This window comes from Neopelma chrysocephalum, unplaced genomic scaffold (genome assembly GCF_003984885.1).
Source record: "Neopelma chrysocephalum unplaced genomic scaffold, ASM398488v2 Primary Assembly neopelma1_283, whole genome shotgun sequence".
Taxonomy (NCBI): domain Eukaryota; kingdom Metazoa; phylum Chordata; class Aves; order Passeriformes; family Pipridae; genus Neopelma; species Neopelma chrysocephalum.
In genome coordinates, this window is record NW_020897945.1 from 387,854 (window position 1) to 400,846 (window position 12,993).

The 12,993-nt window shown below is 64.3% G+C and overlaps 2 protein-coding genes across 15 annotated transcripts in view; both read left to right on the forward strand.

The window, feature by feature from the left end:
- Positions 1 to 12,993, forward strand: part of PALM (paralemmin) — a 30,936-nt gene that overhangs the window by 10,961 nt on the left and 6,982 nt on the right. For 3 of the 6 annotated variants that reach the window (XM_027704631.1, XM_027704633.1, XM_027704634.1), the window contains one exon: positions 1,586 to 4,479. In XM_027704631.1, coding sequence (XP_027560432.1) covers positions 1,586 to 2,169 — 584 coding nt within the window. In that variant the 3' untranslated portion in view covers positions 2,170 to 4,479. Of the gene's footprint in view, positions 1 to 122; positions 255 to 1,585; positions 4,480 to 8,310; positions 8,318 to 12,993 lie in introns of those variants that run through there. The other 3 variants (XM_027704629.1, XM_027704630.1, XR_003537472.1) reach the window with 2 other exon arrangements.
- Positions 6,123 to 12,277, forward strand: MISP (mitotic spindle positioning). 9 transcript variants are annotated; one of them, XM_027704606.1, is made up of 5 exons: positions 6,123 to 6,214; positions 8,269 to 10,412; positions 10,818 to 11,029; positions 11,420 to 11,458; positions 11,640 to 12,277. In XM_027704606.1, exons 2-5 carry the CDS (start codon positions 8,387 to 8,389, stop codon positions 11,724 to 11,726), a joined length of 2,364 nt encoding a protein of 787 aa, XP_027560407.1. In that variant the 5' UTR covers positions 6,123 to 6,214; positions 8,269 to 8,386; the 3' UTR covers positions 11,727 to 12,277. The 9 variants fall into 9 exon arrangements, with proteins under 9 accessions (XP_027560407.1, XP_027560414.1, XP_027560416.1 ...); XM_027704613.1 differs by having other exon boundaries at positions 10,827 to 11,029; XM_027704615.1 differs by having other exon boundaries at positions 10,946 to 11,029.

Below are 12,993 nucleotides of genomic sequence, written 5' to 3' on the forward strand. Positions count from 1 at the left end.
CTGCTGAGCACCCCGAGCACCGCTGAGCACCACAGCTCTGCTGCCACGCCACGCCAGCCGCAGAGCAGGGGCTGGGGAGGGCCGGGGCCGCCGTAACACGCACTGTCCTCTTTGTGTCCCAGCCATGTACTCGGTGGAGATCACGGTGGAGAAGGACAGAGTGACTGGGGAGACCAAGGTCCTGTCCAGCACCACCCTGCTCCCCCAGAACCACTGTCTGCAGGGGGTCAAAGTGTACGAGGATGAGATGAAAGGTACGGGCCAGCCCTCGCCGCTGGCCGGTGGCAGAAGCAAAGGGCTGGGGACGAGGGAGCGGCCGCCCAAACATCCCAGCGGGCACCCACCAGGGCAAGGAAGTGCGGGGGCTGCTCCTGGCAGCCTCACCAGCTCTGTGAGGGCAACTCCTCGTTGGCCCCGGTCCGGCGGATCGCAGGATTGTCCTGGCAGTGTGGTGTGGATGGTCCAGACAGGCCAGCCCTGGTTTGCACATCGTGACCTTGCACCACCGGAGAGGAGAGAAGAGGATCTGGTGTGTCTGAGACTCAGGAGCCCATCCTGTGGGCAGGGAATGTGGCACTGGCACCATGTTGGCCTGGCCCACAGGCTGGCAGTGGGGAGCGTGGCTGCTGGGTATGGAGGAAGTGCAGCAGTAGGGACTGCAGCTCCTGCTCTTGGCAATATCTGGGAACCTGCTCTGAAGGGCCTGGTGACACCTGAGGGACCACTGTGGTGGCAAGGACCAACCATGGAGCTGGGGCATGTTACTGGGGGCTGTGGTGGCTGAGTGGACTGACTGTCTCTCCAAGGAAACCGCGGCACAGTGGTCCTGTTCAAACCTCCCCTGTGGCCACGGCTGTGCTGGCCCTGCCAGGATGGTCCCTGTGCCTCGCTCACCGCCTGCCCACCGCAGCGGTGGCACCGACTGTTGTGTGATGCCCCAGGTCAAGTGGAAAACGCCACGAGCCAGTGGCTGCTCTGGCCGTGACGCACATCTCTGCCTCCAGTGCCGTGAGCAGCCGGCACAGCGTGTTGGGGTGGGACAGCCCCGTCTCCTCTGGGCACGGGGCCAGCGGGTGCCACGGTCCCGGCAGGATGTGTCAGGAGGTGGTGGGAATGCGGTGGGGCAGCACCTGCTGAGCTCTCAGAGGTGGCAGTGCTGACCTGCCACAGAGGGTCGTGTCAGCCCGGGCCGAGCGGGTGCCGTCAGATCCCGTCCTGCCGCGGTGAGCACAGGCAGCTTGGCTGCTGTTGGCAGCCTGGCAGACAGCCGTGGCTCCCACAGGGTTTGCTGAGCCTGAGGCTTCAGGAACCGCTCCTCACACTGGGCTTTTGTCTTGGCCTCTGCCTGCTGTCGGGCAGGAGCCAGGTGATGAGGGGGGGTCTGACAGCAGTTCCATCTGAGAGAGGGGTCAGGATGCTGGGAGGAGTCCCAGCTTCAGTGGCAGAGCCCTTAGAGAGGGGAACAGGCTGCTCCCTGGCCACACGGGAGCCGGGTCTGAGCGGGTTGTGCCAGCAGGAGCTTTTCCTGGTCGCTTTGTGCCCCTGTCCTGAGTCTCCCTCACCCTTCCTCCTCTTGTCCCTGCAGTGGTGCACGCGGTGAGCGCCGAGGACGGGGCCCTGCAGAACGGGGCCCACCCCCTCAGCTCCTCCGAGGTCGACGAGCTCCTGCACAAAGCGGACGAGGCCACGCTGAGCGAAGCCGCCGGGCGCGAGACCCCGGCCAGGGCGGGCCAGGGGGGCAGCAGCGCCCCGGGCAGCCAGAAGCCGACGCCAAGGAGGGAGATCACGGGGCTGCAAGCGAAGCCACGGGAGAGCACCGCGGTGCCGCCGGGCGAGGGGACGGAGCCGAGCCGGGAGCAGCCCGTCACCATGATCTTCATGGGCTACCAGAACGTGGAGGATGAGAACGAGACCAAGAAGGTGCTGGGGCTGGAGGGCACCATCAAGGCGGAGCTGGTGGTGATCGAGGACACCGAGAGCAAGCCGGAGCCGGCACACAAGGACCACGCGCCGCCCAACGGCACCGCGCTGGAGCCGGCGGGCGCCCAGCCCCTGGGGGAGGAGGGCGCGGGCGGGCAGAAGCCGGGTGCCAACGCCACAGATGCCAAGGAGGCCGAGCAGGAGACAGACGTGAAGAAGCAGCGCTGCAAGTGCTGCACGGTGATGTGAGCCCCGCCGGCCCCCGCCGGGACGGGCTGCCCCCGCCGAGCCCTCTCTGCCCCGGCCCCTGCCAGCCAGGCCCGCCGTCCCGGCACGCCGGGCTTCCCCCACACTGGACACGGACCCTCTTTCTGCAGAACTGGGGAGATCCAACACGGTGCCCAGGGGGCCGCAGCGGGCAGCAGCAAATGGGGGCCGTGGCAACGCTCGCCCCGTCTGCCCAACGCCTGCCCCGCGCTGCCCCCACCAGTGCTGCCTGTGGTATTTATTAGAGACCCCCTGACCCCACGGTGCACTCACCCCACCACAGCCCGGCCCCGACCCCACCGGAGCCCTCCTGCCGCCCAACACCGGAGCCTTTTCCTCTTTCACCAACACTGTCCCACCCCCGTCGGAGGATGGAGCCATCGGGCAGGGGATCGGAGGACGCCGCTGCATCCGTAGATGACTCCCTGGGAGCCGGCACCAGCGGGACCCACACTTGGCCCAGCCTGTGGCGGGCATTGGACCCAGCCCCATGCCAGGCCCTCTCTCTGTGCCTCCATCATCTGCATCACCAGTGGGGAAAGGCCTGTGTCTGTTCCCCTCTGGCTGCCCATGGACATCTCCGCTCCATCCCGTGTCCTCATCCCCATGGCCCTGGGCTCCCCGAGCCATGAGCCCCTCAGGGACCGAGCGTGTCCAGGCGAGGGAAGGGCATTAAGGGCAGTGTCTCCTCCATGATGCTCAGCTGTGGTCATGGGCAGGGCCACGCACAGCTCCTCTAGGATCACCCCAGCCTGTGCTCAGAGCTGTGGGCAGGAGACCCTGCTCTGCTCGCCCAGGCTCATCTCACTGTGTGGAAGCCCCTCACCCTGGTGATGGCATTGATGGCCATTCCTCCAACTTGGCTGCTGGCTGGCACCGCTGGGCTCTGCCAGCCCCCGGGGCTGAGCTGTGCTGTGCCCAGTGCCCGTGTCCCCCTGTGGCAACGGCAGCGAGGGGGGCCCAGCCTTGTGGGGACAGGAATGGGGTGGGTGTGCCCACCCCACCCACTCCCTCATAGCAGCAGGAGCGTGGCCCAGCATCCCGCTCCCTTCCTGCCTCTGCAGCTCAGCCGTGGCAGCTTTGCAGAGCCACCTTCTGGGGGTCCGGGCTGCAGCACCAGGTCCTGCAGGGGAGCAGGGCAGCCCAGTTCACCCCAGCACTGGCAGCCCAGTTCACCCCAGCACCGGCACTGGGAGCTGTCAGGGGTCCGGTGTCCCACGAAGGGCAGCCTCCCTGCTCCCCCACGCCACGCCCCAGCCCTTCAGTGGGGATTTCACCACCAGCACCAGCGTTTCCTCCCCCCCGAGACCCACTGGGGCAGGCGAGGGAGCGCCCGCCGGGGCAGTGCCCAGGCCCTGTGCCCAGGGGCACTTGCCCAGGAGCTTTGGGCAGGGTGCAGCCACCAGCCAGCACAGGGGTCCTTGTGTGAGCGTGAGAGGGTCCCCGTTGCTGTGAGGCCGGGCAAGTCCCCAGAGATCCCCCAAAGCACGTGTGGAGCAGCCCCCACACTGCCCAGCCCACTGGGACACCAGTGATAGAGCAGCCAGGGATGGGACTCGGCCACCCAAGGCCTTCCTTCCCCCACACTCCCCTTATGTGAGCAGTGACCCCCCCCATCACATCCCAGTTCCCCCCCAGTTACCATCCAGGCTGCAGTTTTCCCCCAGTGGAGTCACTGCAGGGCTGGGGACTGCGGGGGTCTCGCAGTGCCACCTGAGCCCTGCCTGGGCACCCACAGCCTCTGGGAGAGGCAGAGCTGAGGGAGGGAGGGGTTTCCCCACCAGGGGAAGGGGGGGCCTCTCCTGCCCCTCCCGCTGAGGGCATCCCTGGAGCCCCGTTGCTGCAGAGCGGGGCGCGGGGCTCAGTGCCACAGGGCATCTCCCCCACAACCCCGGGGGGAATGTCATCTCTCGCCACCCCACACCAGGGGCCAGCACCACTCACCCCATCCCGCTGTGGGCCCTGCAATCCTCCCGACCCCAAGCTGGGACTCCCTCCCACTCTCAGCACCCTCCACCTCTCAATTGGCTTTGACCCCCAGCCCAATCTGGCAGTGGGGAGTGGGACCAGGCGCCCGGGCCGGGGCTGGGGCACGAGAGGAGCAGGCAGTGGGCCCAACATCACCCCTGCCCCGTCCCGCAGCCCCCCCGTCCCCCCCACCTCCGCTGAAGTGCACTTCCCGCACCCCGAGCTTTTCACTTGTGCCGAAGCTGTTTGAATCCCACCCCCACTCCCACCCCCCCGTTGTTTGTAAAACACCCGAACCGAGCAAATAAACTGTGTGAACAACCATCCTGCTGCCACCGACGGGTGGGAGGGGGCTGGGCTGGGCTGGGGATCCTGGGGATGGGAGGATGAGGGTGGAAGGTTAGGGACAGGGATGTCGGGCACGGGCCCTGCTGCCCCTTCACTGTATGGGCAGGGGAAGTGGGGAGGAAGGGGTATGTGGGAACAGGGATGCTGGGAGGAAAGGGATGCAGGGTGACACTCTGGGCCTGCCCAGGTAAAGGGGACATGGCAGCCCAGTTACCTGGTTGTCCCGAGGGACAGTGGTGGGGTCAGGACCTCCCAGGCCCTGACGAGGCCTGTCTGTGTGCACATGGCCACGGGTCTCTGCACGTCCCCACGCTGGTGCGATTGCTGCTGCCCAAGGCTTGGATTCCAGGGCTCTTCCCTGGAGCAGCTGGGCCCTGACCCTGCCCGGTGCCAGCCCAGGTGCCAGCACACGCCCTGCGGCAGGCGGGGAGCGCTCCTGGCTCCCTGGCATCACCTGTGGACTTTGGCTCAGCCCCGTGGTAAAACAGGCTCCACTCACCTGCCCGGAAACGCAGAACAGCCTGGCAGGCACACGGCACCGGCGTCCCCAGGCCAGGCAGCGCCAGCCCCGAGCGGGAACAGGGGCACCAAGGGGCTGGGCAGGGGTAAGTGGGGCCCCCCAGCACCTGCAGCTGGGGTGAGCCGGGGCCGGGCACCAGCGCCGTGCTGGGACAGCAGCGGGGCCGGGAGGGACTTCCTGGCAGGAGTGGGCTGCAGTGCAGGGCAGAGAGGGTGAGGACGGGACCTCCCACCCCATCCACCGGCACAGTGAAGGGCTGAGCATCCCAGAACAGCATTGCCTGCTCAGCTGTGATGCCCCGTGCCAGGAGGGAGGGTGGCTCTGGGCACTGGCGATGCTGCCCACTCCGCTGGGATCCAGCAGCTGTGGCCATGGGCACCAAGGGCACCACGGCCACTGTGCCACCGCCCTGCCCTTGTCCTGGCAGGCGCCCGAGGTTTCCAGACCAGGTTTCCCAGGTGCAGGGCTCGTGTCCCCAGGGAAGGAGGGAGCTGCTCTGCTGCAAGGGGCAGGGGCTGGCAGTGCCAGGGCTGCCGCGGCGGCGAGAGCACTGCCTGTGCAAACACGGGGTTATCGGTGACTGCAGGGGAGGCCCCGCGGTGTGACAGAGAGCCCAGGCTGCTCCCGGCGTGGCTGCTCCCAGCATGTTCACTCAGGTCCCTCTGCTGCCCTGGGGCACACGGTGGGAGGAGAGCTGGGCATCCAGGCCCTCACTGCAGCTTCAGGGCTTCTCAGTGCCACAGCTGTGTCCATGGAGAGGCAGGAGGCACCTGGAAGAAGGTCTGTGGGTGCATTGCCACACCACTGCCCCACTGCACCTCTGCACTGGTGCATCGAGGCACAGGTGTGTTGGCACGCTGGTGCATTGGCACACGGGTGCGTTGGCACATTGGTGCATCGGTGCACGCTACAGATCAGAACCAAGGGCAGCCTCCCGGGCATGGGACCAGCTGCAGCGGGGTGATGGAGGCACAGGGAGATCAGGAACAGGGCACTGAGCCCAATATGGTTCTTGGAATTCCCCCACAGACTCGTGCTGAGCTTATCAGGGCCCCGCAGCCACGCCACCCACGGCCCCCCCGCCCCCCAGTGCTGCCACCCCAGCCACTCCCCAGCAGACACGGCTCAGCTGGGTGCCCTGTGTGGCCTCCTCGGGGCATGGGGACCCCCGCCCCGACGGCTCCCTGGACAGTAAGTGCAGCGTGGTCGGGGTGAGGGCAGTGCCAGGTGCTGGGGGGACGCCGTGTCCCCCGGCCTCGGAGGGAGCGGTGCCCACGGAGGGATGGTGGCAGCGAGGGTGTGCAGAGAGGGCTGGTGCAGCCTGTGGGCGGGCAGAGGGACGTTGGCCGCACGCCGTGCACGCCTCACACGTCGTCGGTCCGGGAGCGCACGCGGCCACGGCACAGGGTGGGAACAGGGGGGGGTGTCCTGCAGCTCTGCTGCCCCGTGCAGAACCCCTGGCACAGGAGGGCCCTGGAGAGCGCCCCAGATGTCTCCTTGCAGTGGGGGGGCCCAGGCCAGACTGGTGGGTGCTGCGATGCCACCTGCTCTGGCCAGCACCTCTCGTGGTGCTCGGCTGGGCCGGGGGGCAGCCCAGCCCAGGGGGGGTGATCAGGACCCCCAAACCCCGACCGTCCCTCAGCGCCGGGCCGGGCTGAGCCAGGTGGATGGATTTGGGCGCAGCTCTGGGAGGGGCCGTTCCGCTCGAGTGGAGCAGCCCTGATAAGAGCCCAGCTGGCTTCCTCCTCCCTGCTCCCCTCCTGTGCCAGCTGCCAGCGCTCCTGGGGGGGGGTGTGGATGGGTCCCCTTCCAGCCAGGACCTCGACCACCCCAAACACGGTAAGAGGTGTGGTCAGGTGGTTTTCACTGTCCAGGTCGCTGGGGGCAATGAAAGAGCAAGACTGAATCACAGGTAGGGGAATTACAGGGAAATTCAGCAGAGCACAGCTGCAGGGGGAGAGGCTGAGCCAGCAGGGCTGGGCATGGGCAGCCAGGATGTCCCAGATGCTGCTGTTGAGATCCAGGAAAGACTTAAACAGCTCCTGACTGGAGCCCAACCCCGCTTGCCCTGTGGGAGGACTGCATCCCAGGAGGGCTGGAAGGGGAAGGGGAAGATCAGTCACCAGTGTTGCTGCAGGAAGAAGCCATATCCAGAGTGCTCTCATCCTGGGGACAAGCTGGGATGCTCCAGATATGGGGAGCACCAGGCATCTGCCTCTGTCCTGGGGAGCCTCACCCTGAGCTGTGCTTGCAGGTACCACGGCAGCCGGGCTCTGGGCTGCCCCTGGCATCGCCGTGGGCTTGCTCCCGTTTTGCCTCATGCTCCCAGCAGGCCATGAGATCCCCGGAGCGGTGCCCGGCAGTGACACACCCTGACCTGCTGGGGCTCACGGAGCCCAGCCAGGGGTGGTGACAGGTGACAGCAAGGCTGAGGCTAAGCCTTGGCAAACAGTGGGACAGGATGTGCTGCTGGCCCTGGGCGCGCCCGGCTCGTCCGGGGGTGACGTTCGTGTCCCCGGCGCTGGGGCCGGGATGGCATCTGATGTGTGGTGAGAGCTGCTGCCTCATGGGGACCCACCTGTGCTGCCCCTCCCTGCCTGGCACCCGCTGCCCCAGCCGGCTCTGGCCCAGCCAGCGCCGGAGCATCAACATCAAGGTCAGGGCCATTCGCTCCCGCCCTGCATGCCAGGGGGGTTAAAGTCCCCTCGTTTTATGAGCCATGAAACCACTTTTATGACCCAGTTGTTTCTACGGCTCGGCTGCTTGGAGGCTTCTTCCTGTAAATGCACGAGGAGATATTCCAGGCAGGGGTGGCCTCAGTGCCACTGCTGCCACCTCTCCCTGCTGGTGCTGCCCGGGGCTGGAGGCCACTCCCTGCCCCGTGCATGTGGAGAGCCCCACGCGACACCAGAGGGTGTCTGTGCCCAGGGTGATGCCCAGTCGGACCGGGGCTGTGGTCTCACTGTGGTCTCGCTGCCACTGGTGGTGCCACAAACCCGTGGCAGGTTTGGCTGTGCAGCCTTGGAACGTGCCCAGGCTGGGGGACAGAGGTCGGAGGGGGATCTGGGCTCTGTGGCAATTCCTATCGGGAATGGTGCTTTGTGCTCTGCCTGCTCCTGCCCCAGACGGGGCAGGTTGGTGTCTGTCCCCAAAAAGGACAGCGGTACCAGGCTGGAAGAGGGGCTGTGCCCTGACCTCTTCTCCTCCTGTTGCTCTTAACAGCTGCTCTCCCCTCCTGCTTGCAGGGACAGCCAGGTCCGGCCCCTTGGCCTCTGCTGAGCCAGAAGCTCGTGGGTGACCTTGAAGCTGAGCAGCTGCCCCGGTCCGAAGACAGGTTGGCAGAGGGGTGACTCTTCCCAGGAGATGGACAGGGTCACCAGACATCTGGTGTTCCAGCTCCCCCAGGCCTCGCACAGGCCTGACCACAGCGATGGGTACCAGACCGGCTCGCTGGCAGAGCTGAGGGCCGACAGTGACGACGACGTGTTTGGCTCCACTCAACACAGCACCCAGAGGGTAGAAAATGGCTATGGCTGGAAGAGGAGGTCCCAGTCACCCTCATATATCCTGGAGGGTGGAAAAGATGTCTGGACCCCATCCCCAGACAGGGAGTCCAAGCTGGAGGTGGTGAGGTCGGGAAGCCTGTACGACCTCAGGGCTTACAGGGGTGAGAGGAAACCCTCAAAGCTCTACGATGAGGAGGAACAGGACCTGTACAGGGTCCCTCCACCCAACATCTCACCCAAGAAAGCCAGGGAGCTGGAGGACGAGAGGAGGGAGGTCATCCGGAGCCAGGTGATGAGGAAGAGCTCCACCATTGCCGAGAGGTGGAGCTCCATGGATGAGCTGAGCTCCATCAACACCGGCATGGGCAGCCAGGGTGAAGGCAGGCATGCAGGTAGTGTCACCACCAGCTTTGCCATCAGCTTTGACAAACCTTCCCCAGGCAGGGCTGTGACACCTGTGGACCCTGACAATATCGACACGGAGCAGATCAACTTCTCCGCAGCTCGGCAGCAGTTTCTGATGCTAGAGAAGACCAGCCCAGGCTCTTTTTTCAGCCCAGGGCAGCAGGCCATATCCCCTAAGCCAGAGTCAGTGACAAAAGTCTCCAGGGAAGAGTGGCACAGCCCTGAGACGGCCACGAAGGCTGTGAGAGGTTATGGTAGTGCCGGTGCATCAAGCCAGAGCAGGAGGGACAAGAGCATTTACCAGGTTTACAATGTGTCCCACAAGACACCTGAGAAGGAGGAGGTTTATACTCCCAGAAAAGCTCACACTGAAAGGTCGTATCCCATTGTGAAAATGTCCAGCCTGAGCAAAGCATTGTCCAGAGAGGACCTGGACTCTGGCTTGGGTGAGATGTATAACGAAGCCAACACAGGCTACGGCAGCGATGGAAGTGCCTCCAATGAGACCTTCAGTGGCCTCGTGGATCTGAGGGCCGGCAGCAACGGGCTGGGCAAGGAGACGAAGGTCAGCAATGAGACACCCATCGAGCGGGAGATCCGCATGGCGATGGAGAGGGAGGAGAACCTCTGGAAAGAGAGGGGTATCCAGCGGCTGACCTCCGGCAGTGAGCTGGTGGAGATCCAGACCAAGCCTGTCCTCGCCCTTCATGCCTCTCCTGGCCCAGGCAGGAAAGGGAAGGACAGAGGCCGTGCTTCCCTTTACGTCCAGAGGGAAATCGAGCAGGAAACCAAGCGGGAGGAAGATCTGAAGAGGCAAGGGAGGCTTCTGGGGGCGTATGACAGGGGGACGCAGCAGGAGCTGGACGAGCGCAGGAGGGTGTTTGAGCAGGAGGAAGCCCCCCTGCAGAAGTCCACGGCCCCAGGGCAGGCAGAGGAGCGGAGGAGCTGGGTTAAGGAGTTTGTGGTGGAGCAGCCCTCGAGCCCCAGCCCCACGGAAGACACCAGGGGCAGGAGAAGCAGTCCCAGCTACACAGCGAGCATCGCGCACTTCCAGCTGTCCCAGCCGCGCTTCGCCGCCAGCGAGAGGAGCCGGGAGAAGCCCTCGGTGTCCCAGCACGCTTCCGCCAGTGCCAGCAAATGGGGGAGCAAGGATTCCTGGGGAGGAAAGCTTCCCGGCTCCACCCCAAGCCCCACCAGCACTGCTGTCCTGCCCAGAGAGTACTTCTCCCTCTCCTTCTGGAAGCCGAAGGTCTCCTTCGTGGAGGACATGGGGACGCAGAGCCCGCCGCGGAGGGAGGACGGCCGGGAGGAGCAGTACCGGCTGCGGACCTGGAAGCCCCAGACGTCCGCACTGATTGAGGAGGAGATCCGGAGCGACCTGCAGAGGGAAGAGGAGCTGCAGGAGCAGCGGAGGCGGCTGATGAACAGCTACAGAGACAGCGTTCCCCAGGAGGGCTCCCGCTCTCGGCACAGCTCCGGTAAGGGAGGAGAGGGGCAGAGTCGTAGAGCAACGATCTTGTGGGATGCCCATAAGGACTCCTGTGTGCTGGTAGCAAGTTGTCCCAGGAGAACTTGACACCAACACACTGGAGTCAGCAGGAGAACTGCTGCTGAGGAGGAACAGGCTCCGCAGGAGCAGCATGGCTTTTGATTTGAGCTGCTCAGGTCTTGATGACTTTGTGTCACGTTACAGCAGCAAACAGGGCTGGAAGGGCCCAGCTCATGCACTTCCCCTCTTGGCTCCTGCAGTCCCTGGCTGGGGCCCAGACACAGGGCCCCAGCTGTGACCAAATCTGCGGACGTGGGTCTGGGGCAGGGGCCTGGTTCTCCAGCGGGTCTCCAGCCCCTGGGAGTCCCTCACCCCCCAATGCTTTCTTGTAAAGCTGCTTCAGGTGCCAGCGGCAGCTATTCGGTGTCTGGGTCTCCTCCCTCCACTCCTGCCTCACACCAGACGGGGATCCTGGGGCTGATATCGTCCTTCACCCCACTGAGAGTGGCCAGTTCCTCCCAGGGCAGCACAGAGACCCCCACCCCGGACTCGTCACGGTCCAGCCCCTTCGAAGAGCGGAGGAGGAGGGTGAAGGAGGATGGAAAGGTGAATGTGCCCACCCTGTCCTTTCTGGGCAGCATGTGGTTGGGGGGGCTGGAGCCCAGGAGAAGACTGGTGGCTCTGGAGCTGGAGGTGGCTGTTCTGGCTCCCACTGGGAGCCGGAGGTCCAGCTGTTTGGCTTGGTGGGAGACCCGGTGGTGGTGGCACCAGAGAGGGGCCGTGTGAGCTCCCCAGGGCTGCCGGCACTGGGTGGGACTGGAGAGGAGCAGCAGCTTCCTCCTGGGGGGAACCCGGCCTGAACCGTTCCCCCACCCCGGGGAGGGCACGACTGCGTGTGCCTCCCCTCCTCTGACCACCCCGGGGCTGGATCCAGCCGCCTCTGGGTATTCCCCTGCCAGGCTGCCAGTATCTGATCCTGTCTTCCCCTTTCCACAGTACGCAGGCATAGAGCCCATTGACAAGGTCAACACAGAGGTAAAGTCCTTCAGGAACGCGGGGGCTCTGCTCACGCTGCCCTGACACCCCCGTTCCCCCTGGGGTGGGCACTGCATGAGCAGAGCGGGCTGGGGGGGCTGGCAGGGGGGCAGCTCTGCAAAACAGGTTGATTACAAAAATCCCTTCCTTACAAAGATCCTGCGCGTTCTGGTCTCTGCAGGTGGTGGAAAGCACCAGAGTGATCCGTCACAAGAGCGCCATGGCCCAGCGCTGGGAGGCCGGGCAGTACGTCCGTGATGAGGACTGAGGGACCCCTGGCCGGGGGCTCACCCTGTTTGGGATCGACTGACTCGTGACCAAAATACCCAATCAGTTCCACCCCTGGCCATTGCAACAATTGGAGACATGTACCCTGCAAATCAATCTGTTTTACTGTCACTGATAATCCTTCCATGCGATAGATCTGCTCCTTCCTCCCCCTCCCTGTGGGGGAACATTTTTTTTTATTTTCTTAAGAGGGGAAAAATTGGATCAGTACTTTTTAATCACTTCCACCTGGAGTCAGCCAGGTGAAATCATCTGGTAATTCACTTTGCCCCTTGGGAGCTGTGTCTCTGGCTTACAAAAAAGCCGGTTTATTTCTCAGTGATTTCAGGTTTTTAGGTACCGCGAGGCCGGGCATCGCCTCAGGGATACCTGGACTGAGGCCTCTGGATCAGCATTGCCATGAGACTGGGGAATCAACCTTGGCTTAACTCCTGTGATCTGTGGAGACGCAGCAATGGAATATAAATATATATATAAATGCTGTTTATTTTGCTAATTTATTAAAGAGTTGTTGCTCTCTTGTTCTTCCCAGCCTGTTCTGTCCACCTGCTCTGCTAGTTCTGCACTGGTGTTTTGGAGGAGACCCACAGCTGGGATGTGGGGCTGGGGCTGGGGCTGCTGGGAGCTGTGCCTGGGGGAGCTGTGCCTGGGGGTCCCAATGGCTGCTGGGCTCGAGGAGCACCAGGGTCCCACTGGCTGGACCTGGGAGCACCCAGGGCTGGGGGAAGGGGTCCCTGCCTGGGGTGGGGATGGCACTGGGGGTTGGCATCGAGGGGGCTTTAAGGTCCTGTCTGACCCCAACCACACTGCAGTGTCTGTGCCTGGCTGCCCCTGCCAGGAGGGTCCCTGTACAGACCCCACTGGGACTCCAGCCCCACTCTGTGGGCGCTGACTGGGGGAGTTCCCTGGTGGAGCCACAGGGAGCTGGGAGTGCCCAGGTGCTGTGACAGGTTGGAGGGGGCTGATCGTGCCACTGGGTTTTTTTGGCAGGTGTGGGCCAAACTGATCAGCACAGGGGAGGAAAAAGCCAGACCAGTGGTGGTCTCAGAGCTGAGAGAAGCCTGGTCCCATGGGCTGCAGAGCTGTGCCCATGGCTGGGTCCCTTTGGGATGGCTGTGCCATTGTGGAGCCTTTGTGATGCCATCAGGGCTCAGCAGCATTAGGGGAACAGGCAGACGCCCTCCAGCACTCAGTGAACTGAGTTTGTCTTTTTTTTATGTCTCTTCAAACATCCCTCAGTTATCTGG